Source organism: Leopardus geoffroyi, chromosome C1 (genome assembly GCF_018350155.1).
Source record: "Leopardus geoffroyi isolate Oge1 chromosome C1, O.geoffroyi_Oge1_pat1.0, whole genome shotgun sequence".
Taxonomy (NCBI): Eukaryota; Metazoa; Chordata; class Mammalia; order Carnivora; family Felidae; genus Leopardus; species Leopardus geoffroyi.
Window position 1 is genome coordinate 167,649,855 of NC_059328.1, and position 12,569 is coordinate 167,662,423.

Sequence of the window (12,569 nt, forward strand, 5' to 3'; positions counted from 1 at the left end):
TAAAAATTATTCCTCATTGACCTGAAATTCAAATTTAACTAGGTGTCTTATATTTTATCCGGAAATTCTATCTGAGATCAATTTTCATACTCTACAGAGACCAGAACTGGGCTAGGTCAGAGTAAGCAGCACATTTTTTAAGTTTCCCAATTAGTGGAGGGGTAGAGTGGTAGTCTTTCCCCACTAAAAATGGCGTAGGAAGGGCTATGAGTTCAAATGTGCACATCCCTCAGGACTGACCCACTCTGCCACCTCAGAATCAGGGTGGATACGATATATGTTTGATAGTGCTTTATACATCGTTACTTGAAGCTACTCCTGGCTTCTTTGGGAGGCAGGCATTTTAATTAATTGCTCTTCTTTTGTACTTCCTCCCCGAGGTGATTTTTCAAAATCTTTAACTATAAATCTAATCAGCAAATTCCTGGGTCTATTTAAATATTGACATTTAAAATTTTTTGAGGACGGCAGTAAACATTAATGAGATAGAGGAAAATGAAATATAATTGCTGTTGGAGTCCATAAAAAAATTCTCCTAAGTGTTAAACTGAAACACATTTTCTTCAGAGCATGATGTTTGTAAGCTATGTTTGAAGGTCCAACCGTGGTTTAGTGTAACTAGTATAGAGTTCAAATGAGTCATATTTAAAAAAAAAAAAGAAAAAAAAGAAACTCAAATTCTGAATGTCAAACTGGAATTCTAATAGACTCTAACACTAACTTAATTATAAGCCTAGAATATTAAGGCCAACAATCTTTAAACAATTGGATAAACTCTTTGATTAAGGAAGCCTATCGCCATATATCACAGCTGTACTGTCATCCACTGGCTTTAACTTCTTAGAAATGAGAATTGAGGTCCCGCTCCACCCCAATTCTTCTCATTTTAAAGAATGGTATGGTTTGGACTTAAGGTGGGGGGGGGGGAAAGGGGCTCTGTCATAGCTTTGTTACCACTCCCCTCAAAATTCTGTGACAGAGTGGTAGATTAAAAATGGCCAGTCTTTGCTCTTTTTCACATTGAAAAGTGAATACTTTCCTTTTCCTTGAATCTGGATTGGCCTCTGTGACTTGCTCGATCAGTAGAATGCAGCATAAGTGACATGCTGGGAGTATTGAGACAATTTTATACTTAAAAAAAATTTTTTTTAATGTTTATTTTTGAGCGAGGGAGAGACAGAGCATGAGCAGGGGAGGGGCAGAGAGAGAGGGAGACACAGAATCCAAAGCAGGCTCCAGGCTCTGAGCTGTCAGCACAGAGCCCGACGTGGGACTCGAACTTGTGAACCAAGAGATCATGACCTGAGGCAAAGTCAGCCGCTTAACCAACCACCCAGGTGTCCTGAGACAATTTTATAAGAAGCTTTTTGACTTTCACCCAGGCCTCTTGAAGTACTCTCTGTCTAGGAGCCCTGAGTTACTATGTAATTGCTTGAGACCACATGGCTGGAGAGGCCATGTGCAGGTCCTCTGGTAACTGTTCCAATAGAGTTCATACTTCTAGCCATCTCCATCAAGGCACACATGTGAGTGAAGCCATCTTGGGCCTCCAGACCAGCCTCCCCCACCCACTGAGTATTACCAACAGACTTCATATTGATGCCTCCAGGAATAGAACAGCCCAGCCAAGCCTGGCTGGAGTTCTTGACCCCTGAAATCATGATATAATAAGATGGTTGTTATTTTAAGCCACTAAGTTTTGGAGTAGTTCATTAAGCAGCAATAGATAACAAGGACAAATAGTGACACATTGATCTTTACACTTAGAATGAGGTAGAAGAAAAAAAAAAAGGGCTGATGGGAAAAGGGGTTGGAGTGGAACGGAAGGAGATCACAAATGCCTCGGACACAAATGAAAGATGGGTTAGGGATTTAGAAGACTTTACAGCAGGTTAAAAAAAATCAGAGTCACAAATTTTTATCAGGCTACTACTATGATTGGCCCGACTTCTTAGGTGAATCGAGGGAAAAGAGCAGTAAAGTCTTGCATCGTGCAGATGCTGTGAACAGTAATGAATAAACATGACAAATAAAAATGCTTCGAATAAGAGCTGAAAATGCTAAATACGTAAGCAGCAATCTTTGCACCTACTGAAAATCATTCATCAGATGATTTCAAATTGGAGGTGTCTCAGGAGAAACGAACTTTGAAAACACAAACAGATTTTTATTTTTTGTACTTTTATTGAAAAGGTACATTTAAAAAAATACACAGACATTTTACCATTTACAGATTGCAGATATAGATGCTCTAAAAGAGTTCACTCTATTTTGTTGTTTTATGATGCCTCTTGCCCCTGATACCACAAACATTCCAGTCTTGTTGATATCAGTTTAGAAAGGGGGGGCATGGGAGCGAGACCTGCAACATATTCAGTGAACAGAAAGACAAATTTTTCAATTATAAATTTTTTTTAATCTTCTGTACATTATTGCATTAGGGAGCCACAAAATTATGTAGCATCGTTAACAAATGAAAACAGGTTAAAAATGAAGAAGATAATTACGTAGAAATACATGGATTCATTGTCTCCTTGCAGAATGCACAAGAGGTGCAAGAATGTGCAATTGAGGAAGCTCTTTTTCTGGTTGTATACATTTGCTTAGCAACTCAAACTCGTGAGGAAGCTACAAAATAAGTTAAACAAAAATAGCAAACAGTAATTATAGCTATGTTATATGGCTTTCTAGTTCTTTTCAATATCACCAAATGAAACGTGAAATAAAGAAAATACATTATCTTTTGTTCTCTTAGAGAGAATTCAAGCTACTTTGCTTCCTAACATTTACACAGCGACTAAAAAAATGTTGAATTCAGACAAGAGATACAGATCTAGTACTACACAGGATACAACAGTACTTGGGTCTAAAACAGTACACAATCCCTGTCAACAATAGTACACCATGAAGGAAAACGTTGTGATCCGTTGGTAAGATGGGATCCACAAGCAAGCACTTGTGTTCATCTATTTTTGTTCCACACTAGAATGTGCTCAGTTGGATTCCAGAGTTATTTACAGACGTGGGAGGAAGACCCTAGTTTTCAAGTCTGTCAGGAAAATATTCCTTATCGTTTCTAAGCCAGATCACACCCATGGGAAAATAGTCAGAGGATGGTATATAGATATAGATATATATTTTTTTCTGACCAATACATTTGCAAGAAACCAAATATCTCAGATACACAAATCGAGGTCGGCAGGGGATGGGGGGGGGTGGAAAATGGGGGGACAAAGCCTGTGCTGCTCAGATCCCTAATTTCGGGAGCGGTCCCTAAAAGCACTCTGGAGCCTAGTGATTTCTTAGTCTTTGGAGTCGGGGCCGGGGTGGCGCGCCGCGGGGCGGGCGGGCGGGCGGCGGTCAGTAGGGCGCGAACAGGATGGAGGCGGGCGTGGCGCGGATGGGCCCGTGGCCCGGCCGCAGCAGGGCGGGAGGTATGGCCGGCGCCTGGAACAGCGACGCCGACGGCCGGGGCGGCAGCGACAGCGCCGAAGACACCGCCGCCGCCGCCGCCAGGGGCGACGACAGGAAGGCCGGGGCCAAAGGCTTCATCATGTCTTTCTGGAATGCAAGTTTTGCCTAGCGGAGGGAGAAAACCAGGGACGGGGTGGGGATAGTGTGTTGGGTGAGCGACACGGACGTTGAGAAGTCACATTATAAAAATCTTTACTCTGGGAAGTCAAGAAATTAGGTTCACAAAGCTGGTTGCAAAGGCTCTGGGCGTACCTTTACTTTGATCTGTTTCCATTTCAGCCCTTTTTTGGGGGCCTTTGCCCCTGGGCGCCGAGGACACGGAGGACACCGGAGGGCCTCTCTAAGTAGATACTAAAGCTATTTTATGCTGCTTCTCACAAAGAACAAGCAAACATACTCAGAAGGTTTCCTGCTTAAATAATGGAGCTCAGTTTAAAATTCTGACTTGTCCTAAACCACAGTGCAGCCTTGAGAGGGTTGTTTTGTTTTGTTTTTGAGAATATGCGTGACCTTTCACTTCTCTTTGAAGAGCCGCACAGGGTGAGCTAACTGGGGTTCAAGACATGAGGGACTCGTTAAAAGTCATGAAAACAGTCAGTTTACACCCCTCTCTCTGGCCACTTAAAGGGTGATCCCTGAAAAACTGCAACCGACTCAAATTTCTGTCGTTGGAAATGATTGTAAGTGCACCAGAAACGTTCTCTATTTAAAGGAACCCCAAGGTGGAACCTTCCTATAAAGTCAGAAATCAATCCTTAATTTCTCTCTTTTGCAATCAGGAGAAATCCTTAATTTCTCTCTTTTGCACACTGGATTTGTTTAATGCAGGTAACACCTGCTTGCAGCATCAGATGGAGGCTTTGCAGAAGCTGGGAGCATCGCCTCCAGCTGGCCAATCCGGTTTCAACCTCAAATGGAATGCCACACTGGGCTAAGTCCCAGGGAGATTATGAAATCCATCCATCTGGGTATTTATATGACATCTATTGCTGGCGCCCCTGGGTATTTTTGCAAAGAAAGTGAAAACAACACATATTGAGAGCAGGTAGGACAGGCTGAATACCAGCATGCCTGCTAGACAAGGAAAGAGAGTAATATAAACACTCACTTTAATTTCTGGAGGCAGGGGCACGTGGGGGTGGAGAGGGGAGATGGAGGAGGGAGAAGAGGGAGAGCCCTCAAGAAAGGGAGAAGGCATTAAATGGAGTTTTGTTTTAGGAAAGCAAGCCCTCTTCCCAGGTACAGCACATTCCAGGATTCCTCAGGCATTACTTGTTTTTGTTCCTAAGCCTTTATTTTTCTTTATAAGCTAAAGAAGGCAGCCTTTTGGAAAAGGTTCCTGGTAATGAGTAAGGGATTAGCTTCTAAAGAGGTTCAGTTTCTCTTCTGTAAAGAAGCTTCCTTCAAGGTGCCCTACAGCAGGGACTAAGCAGTTCATCCTAAAACTTCTGTCTGTGAGGGCTATTTAAATTCAAAACTTTCAGGACCAATTAGTCGCTAGACCCTCCTAAACCACAGTCCCTGCCCAAGCCAGCAAGGCAAACCCACAAAACAGGTGAGCAGGTGAGGTGAACTTACTGCTAAAATGCTCGGGCTCCTCTGGAGTTTGTTGTAAGGGCTGTATTTCGGCTTCAGTGGCTTCCCTGCAACTCGATCCTTATGCCTTCGGCTAGAAATGTGCTGAAAAAAGTTTGATGCGTTAGCTGAATCTAAATGTGAGCTTTATTCCACGTAAAATATAACTCCTAGATAGAGATAGCTGGTCACTCCATTCCCGGTTCTAAGTCCACAGTTCCAAGGTGGTTTGAATAAGATCACTGTGCTCTTGAAATTAAGACTTGCTCCCCACTCAATTTTTTTTTTAATGTTTATTTTTGATAGAGAGAGATTGAGAGCACAAGCAGGGGAGTTTCAAAGAGAGAGGGAGACAGAGGATCTGTGGGCTCTGTGCTGGCAGTAGACAGTCCGAAGTGGGGCTCAAATTCAAGAATCATGAGATCATGACCTGAAGCAAAGTTGGACGTTTAACCAACTGAGCCACCCAGGTGCCCTCCCTGCACCCCCCCCCCCCAATTGTAATGCCTCTATTCCTTTCCTTTCTCTGTAGTACTTACCCTGCTTTGCCTGTTGTTACTGCCATGACTAATGAATCTGTCTCCATAAACAGATTTTGGGTCTTTGAAAGACAGGCTGAACATCTTGCCTTCCAGAAGTTCCTGCTTGACTACAAGCTCCAGATGACTGCTGTGCTTATCTGTCCCTAACACCTATCCTGGATCTGACTTACAGTAAAAGTACCCACTTTTGTGGGTACGTAAGTATTTGGTGCTTTTTCTTTCGCTAGCATCTGCATGTTGTATCTTGTGTGCCTCATATAAAGGTTAGTAAATTTATCTGTGAGCATAGTGAGAACCATTACATAGATTAGATACAAAATCAAGTGGTGACCCAAACAACAGTGGATACTAATTAATTCAGGGTACATTACCTGTTTGAGTTGAATTTCTGAATTAACATGAACATCACAGATTTCACAATGAAATGTCTTATTTTGTAGTCCTGACCCCTTACTGCCATTCTGCATCTTTAATCTTGATCCAGGTCTAGGATAGGACTTAATTGGACCAGCCCCATTACGAGCTTCCACCATGGTCTTGTGTTTAGATCCTAAAACAGAAAGAGACATATGGTAAATAGCTATTGAAGAACAGAATACATCTATGAACAGCTCTTTGTTTTCTTACCCTTGAGAAGTTTATCTTCAGGATGAATTTCTCATTGCTTTTTTTAAAAAAATAATCATTTTAATGCTGATTGCAAACACTTTTTATTTATTATAAACAATAATGCTGCTTATTGCACACATTTTCATTGTAAAAAATGAGTCCATTAGAAGGAAAATATGGAAAATATACAGAAGCATAAAGAAAATAAAGATTCTATGTTTTCACCACTCAGAGATTACCACTGTTATCATTTTAGTTAAAAAATTTTTTTTTTAACATTTTACTTATTTTTGAGAGACAGAGACAGAGTGCAAGCAGGAGGGAGGGACAGAGAGAGGGAGACAGAATCTGAGCAGGCTCCAGGCTCTGAGCTGTCAGCACAGAGCCTGACGCGGGTCTTGAACCCACTAACCGTGAGATCATGACCTGAGCTGAAGTCGGACACTTAACCGACTGAGCCACCCAGGTGCCCTTCAGTTTAGTTTTTTATTCAGGTTTTGTTTTGCTTGTATATTAAAGGTATATATTTTTTTCAAAATTGGGATCATACTAGTTAAATATCCTGAAAATTTCACATAGCAAATCATATACTTTTTAAAATAATTACATTAAAAAAACTTTTTTAACGTTTATTTATTATTGAGAGACAGAGAGAGACAGAGCGTGAGCATGGGAGGGTCAAAGAGAGGGGGAGACACAGAATCTGAAGCAGGCTCCAGGTTCCAAGCTAGAGCCCGACACAGGGCTCAAACTTACAAGCCACAAGATCATGACGTGAGCCGAAGTCGGACGCTCAACTGACTGAGCCATCCAGGCACCCCATAAAGTAATTACATTTTTTTTTAAATTTTTTTTTTCAACGTTTATTTATTTTTGGGACAGAGAGAGACAGAGCATGAATGGGGGAGGTGCAGAGAGAGAGGGAGACACAGAATCGGAAACAGGCTCCAGGCTCCGAGCCATCAGCCCAGAGCCCGACGCGGGGCTCGAACTCACGGACCGCGAGATCGTGACCTGGCTGAAGTCGGACGCTTAACCGACTGCGCCACCCAGGCGCCCCTAAAGTAATTACATTTTAATGACTGAGTAATATATACTCTCATATTGGGTTCCTATAGTTTATTCGACATTTCCCTACTGAGGGACTTTTAAATTGTTTCCCCCTTTTTTTCCTAAGTGTGTTGCAGTGAACATTGTGCATAGATATTTATCTTCATCTCTGTCACTTCATCATAATGAGTTTTGGGAAATATTAGATGCTTTTGAGAAAATAAAGAACAGAATAAGTTTTATCTTCAACTTGCTTTAAGCTTTTGCCTGCTGTTTCCAAAGTTATCATATCATACTTTTCTTAAAATCAGTCTTTTGAATCAAAAAAGCGGAGAAGACGTTGAACAAACCCAACGTTTGAACAACAAAAGATACGGTATTCTGAAGGGAAAGGTTGGTTTTGTTACAAACATTATTTAAATTCAAACGATAGCTGCTAACCTGTGTTGTGCGCCTCTAGCTGTGACAGGGAGTTCACAGCCACTTTGCATAGTGAACAATACAGTAATTTTTTGGCTTTTTCTTCTTCTGATTCAGAAACGGTACAGGTACCGGGAGCTCCATTCGTGCTCTTTGAGGGAGAAACGGCTGCTCCAGGTGGCAGGGGTGTTGTGCCTGATTTGAGGAGAAATGAGCCACCTTCAGAGCTTGATGGCTGACTGGAACTGTTGACTTTTAACTTCCCTTTATCTTCTAAGAGAGACACAGAAAGATCGTATTAAAGCTTCGTACATGGTATAAACACAGACAAATTAATGTAAAAGGAATTAAAACTAGAAATTTGATTGTTAGGTGTAGTTTTAATCTCCAGATTGAAAAATAGCTCCATGCCATCAATTTCCAATATCAGCTCACCCTAAGAATATGATGACTTATGAAACATGACTTTTTTCTCCCACTGGCAGCAGGTAACATTCTGATAGCCTTTGGTTGTAAATTATGCTCCAGAGAGGTCTTTAATATATAGGAAAACCAACTACCTTCCAATACGGTTACATGATATGATGGTAACATGAAATAAGTCATTAGTCAATGGTAGTTTCATTTGACTATTCATGCTTTAATTAGGACATAAATATAAAGCTAAAACTCAATTTTTATACCAAGTTAAAATTTTAACATTGGGGTGTTGGGGTATAGGTGAGGGAAGACATATGGTTAATTTTGGTTATGATTAGTTAAGTTTTTGCTGCTCTTCGAATGGAAAAGTGATTTATCTAAAATACAAGATGCAAAGATTTCATTCATTGTACTTAATACTGCCAGTCTAAATTATAAGATTTTTCTTTTAAGTAAATTCTACCCCCAACATGGGGCTCAAACTCATGACCCTGAGATCAAGAGTTGCATGCTCCTGAGTCAGCCAGCCATCCCTAAGTCATAAATTCTAAGTAATGACATTAACCAGAAGCACAATAATGAGGATTAGCCAAATCATTTACAGACATCTTGGCATTTTGATCATGTAGCTACTAAATGCTTACAATTCTCAAGGCCCATGGTGCAAGCTATAAGAAGGATCAGAGTGACTTTAACAGAATCTAACTCGTCGGGGTTCATTTGCTATTCAACACAGGTTCTATTCAGTGGCCCCTTTGGGAAAGAAACTGGAACTTCATAGGCAACAGCCCAATCCATCACACATGTAAGCTGAGTAGAGCCGGTGCTTTTAGAAAATGTTTATAGATACGCTGATAAACTCGTATTAAGAGAAGAAGGAAATGAAAACTAACACTTATATGTTAATTGCCCTAGCTAACTTGGGACTGTGTACCATGGGCCTGGATCACCAAGAGGGAAGGAGTGAGTAGGGGAACAGCAACCTGATAGTGTGTGTCTGTTCTGCATATGGGGCAAAGCCAGCACTTACATATACACCAAAAATACCAGCAGATCATATTTCTATGTGTTTGATTTAGGTATCAACAGTTCATTTCCATCCTTTTCCTGCATTGGATCCATCTGGGTCAAGACTAGCAGATTCTATAGCTGAATTCCAGATCTGGATGGTGTTTGGAATAAGTGAATGCTCAGATCTCTTTTTATCCTTGGGTTTCACAATCTATATATTCCTTTCCAGCAAGTTTATTAAGACTTCAGGATGCCATAAAGTATGATGGAAAAGATCTTAGACTTTTACTAAACAGACCTCCACAGTATGAGAGAAGGGACTAAAATCAATCTTCCTAAATGGTAATACTAAGTAAATTAGATTGAAGATTATTTCTGGCTTAGAATTCCCTCACCTATAAGGATCCCTTAGATTGATTTTACAATTTTATAGAATTCACAAAGCAGTGAAATAATTCAGTAATCTTAACATTTGCTCCTATGGAATTACTCTGTTTCTTGTGATGGAAACTTAAATTATTGCATGGTAAAATCTTTTCATATAAATTTGACCTAAGGAATCTGACCTGTTTTAGTCATTTACCCATTCTCTCTCTTATTCATATTTATTTTATTGTCCCTTATATTGGTCTCCCTCATATGTTCTTACAGTTTTATAGAACGGTACAACTTACAAAGTGCTATCACTTACATTATCTTATTATCTCTCATAACAAACTTGTGAAATAGGTAGGGCTGAAAATAATTAGTCCTATCTTGTTTTTTTAATTTTTTAAAGTTTATTTATTTATTTTGAGAGAGAGAGAGGAAGAGAGAGAAATCTCAAGCAGGAGCTTGATCCCACAAACTGTGAGATCATAACCTGAGCCTAAAACAAGACACGGACACTTAACCAAGTGAGTCACCCAGGCATCCCAGTCATTCCTATCTTAAAGATGAGAAAACTAAGGCTCATCAAAATTGAATAATGTCCCACAGATTGGTAGGTGGCATAAATGAGCATGATGTTTTCTCTATTTACTGGGTGTATTAATCTTCCTGCACAGAGGGTGGACTTCATATGGCATTAACATTATAAAAGGCATATAATGGTCACTGGAGATGTGATAAAGTCTTGCTTTGTTTAGTTTTAAGGCATATTTGCCTTAAATGAAAATATCTATCCTCTTCAACAAATTATTCAGGTTACATTGAGAATATGGACAAAATTATTTTTTTCCTCTCTTTATTCCTATCTCTTTAAGAAAAATTAAACAGATTTCCTTTCTGTATCTCCTTTTCAGAAGAGGTCATTTATTCATTAACAAATGAATATTAGCAAAATGCTAATTACTGACAATGTGTTAGACACTGAAGAGAATAGTAAATAAAGTAGGTATAGACTTTAAGAAAATTAAAGGTTAGCAGGGGAAATGAGATAGTCATTCAGAGATCTCTAATTTATGAGAGCTTGGAGCAGGAAGTGATTTCTTCTGGTTAGGAAGAAAGAGACATTCTTCATAAAGGAAGTGATATTTTGGCCAGATTTTGCAGGTGAGACTTAGATAAGAATAGAATAAGGTGAGAAAGAGTAGGAAGTCAATGCTTACAGGTGGAAACATAAGGAAATGCTTAGGTGTTAGAAAACTTGGGGTTTGCTTGAATACCTACTAGTTCAGCATAGATGATGGCAACAGGTGTAATGAGAGATATTAAAAAGGTGAATTGAATCAGAAGGTAGAGAATATCTTAAAACTAGTAAAATGGATGCCAAGGGAGGCCATTTTCCTTTAAAAATATTAAGACATATGGTATATTTAACATTTACATAAATTATGTTTTAGTTTTTATCCTCTAGGTAGGCCAGAGTCTTAATCTTTGTGAATAGTAGGTATCAATTTTGCTTTGACAATGTGTAAATGGTTCCATCATATTGAGGAAATTCTGCCATTGGATTGAGACTAGCTAGTTAATGAAATAGATCCTAAAACCACTAAGCAATACTAGATTTAAATTTTGGCATTCTTTCTGGATGTGTAAATTTATAAGCTTTGAAGCCTAATTTTATTATTTCTCATTTTAATTGTTTTATATTTTTATCAAAATCCATTATATTATTAATTCTTTATTTATTCTATATATTATTCTTTCCTTATTGGCATTTTTAAAGCCTCCTTATTTTGTGTATTTGAAAGTTTAATTAATGTATTGTTTACTTCTGTTTCTTTTAATAAAGATGCATGTCATCTGGAACTTCTGGTTAATATGAATTCTATTTTCAAGTATTCCCTCACCTAATGTTAATTAGCAGGTTCTTCTGACTGTCTTCATTATTTTCTGATTACTTAAACGCCTTTTTTAAGGTTTCATCCTACAGGACTGGGAAGCAAAATTTGCTTAGCTATATCAGAATTACCCTTTGTAACAAATGTCTGTAATTTATGCATCCAAGTGAATTTAATTCTTCAAAGTGGTGATCTACATTGATTCCCTTATTTTCCAAAGTTCTAAGCATTTTGAAAACCTCTCGTTTTGGAACTGTTTTCATATCTACTTGATAAACCATGTGAAGGAAATCAGTGTTCACTATTTATTTATCATAGTTGTTTTTTACAACAAAACTTTACTCAGGTTAACCCACCTAGTCCTCAAACTTAGCACTATATTCCTGAAACACAGGCTCAGGGGACTAATAAGCTAACACAGATGATGAAAAGAATATGGGAGTTCTTTATTTTTAAGTTTATTTTTATTTATTTGGAGAGAGAGAGAGAGAGCAAGCAGGGGAGGGACAGAGAGAGAGGGAGACAGAATCCTGAGCTAACAGCACAGAGCTAACAGCACAGAGCCTGCTGCGGGGCTGTAACTTACCAACTGCGATATCATGACCTAAGCCTAAATCATGAGTTGGATGCTTAACCGACTGAGTCACCCAGGTGCCTCAGTACATGTGAACGTCTAAAAGCAGTTTTCAGAAACTAATCCTGTTGGTAACAAGAAGACTCATGTCCATATATAGGTCTTAATTTAAAAACAATCAAAAAGGTATTCTAACTACATTATAGATCAATATATATATATTTTGCACTGTAACTTTGGAAGCTATAATCCGATTTTTAGGAGTCTGCTTACAAGGTTTAATCTTCAGCTTAATATTATTAATATAAGTTTTTTCTAACCAGGTTTCAATGGTTTAATAATAGATACATGATTTACACAATAAATGTATGCTCAATGTAGAAAATAAAGTCAGACAAAAAAAAAAAAAGAAAAGAAAAATCACCCATGATTCCATCACCTATAATAAGTCAGCAAAGTTTTCTGTAAACATATTAAGCTTCGTGGGCCATATTATTGCAGCTACTAAGCTTTGCTACGATAGCAGGAAAGCAGCCACCAGTATGGCTGTGATCTAACAAAACTTTATTTACGAAAGTAGGCGAGCACACTAGATTTAGCTCTCAGGTAGTAGTCTGCCAACACTTGACC

General features: G+C 39.0%; 1 protein-coding gene across 9 annotated transcripts in view; it reads right to left on the reverse strand.

Moving 5' to 3' along the window:
- Positions 1-2,160: 2,160 nt before the first annotated feature.
- ZNF385B (zinc finger protein 385B) overlaps positions 2,161-12,569 on the reverse strand; it is a 407,917-nt gene continuing 397,508 nt past the window's right edge. For all 9 annotated transcript variants that reach the window (XM_045480384.1, XM_045480383.1, XM_045480382.1 and 6 more), the window contains 4 exons: positions 7,692-7,943; positions 5,963-6,141; positions 5,053-5,154; positions 2,161-3,579 (listed from right to left, as the gene is read on the reverse strand). In XM_045480384.1, the coding sequence (XP_045336340.1) occupies positions 3,361-3,579; positions 5,053-5,154; positions 5,963-6,141; positions 7,692-7,943 (752 nt within the window). In that variant the 3' untranslated portion in view covers positions 2,161-3,360. The remainder of the gene's footprint in view (positions 3,580-5,052; positions 5,155-5,962; positions 6,142-7,691; positions 7,944-12,569) is intronic.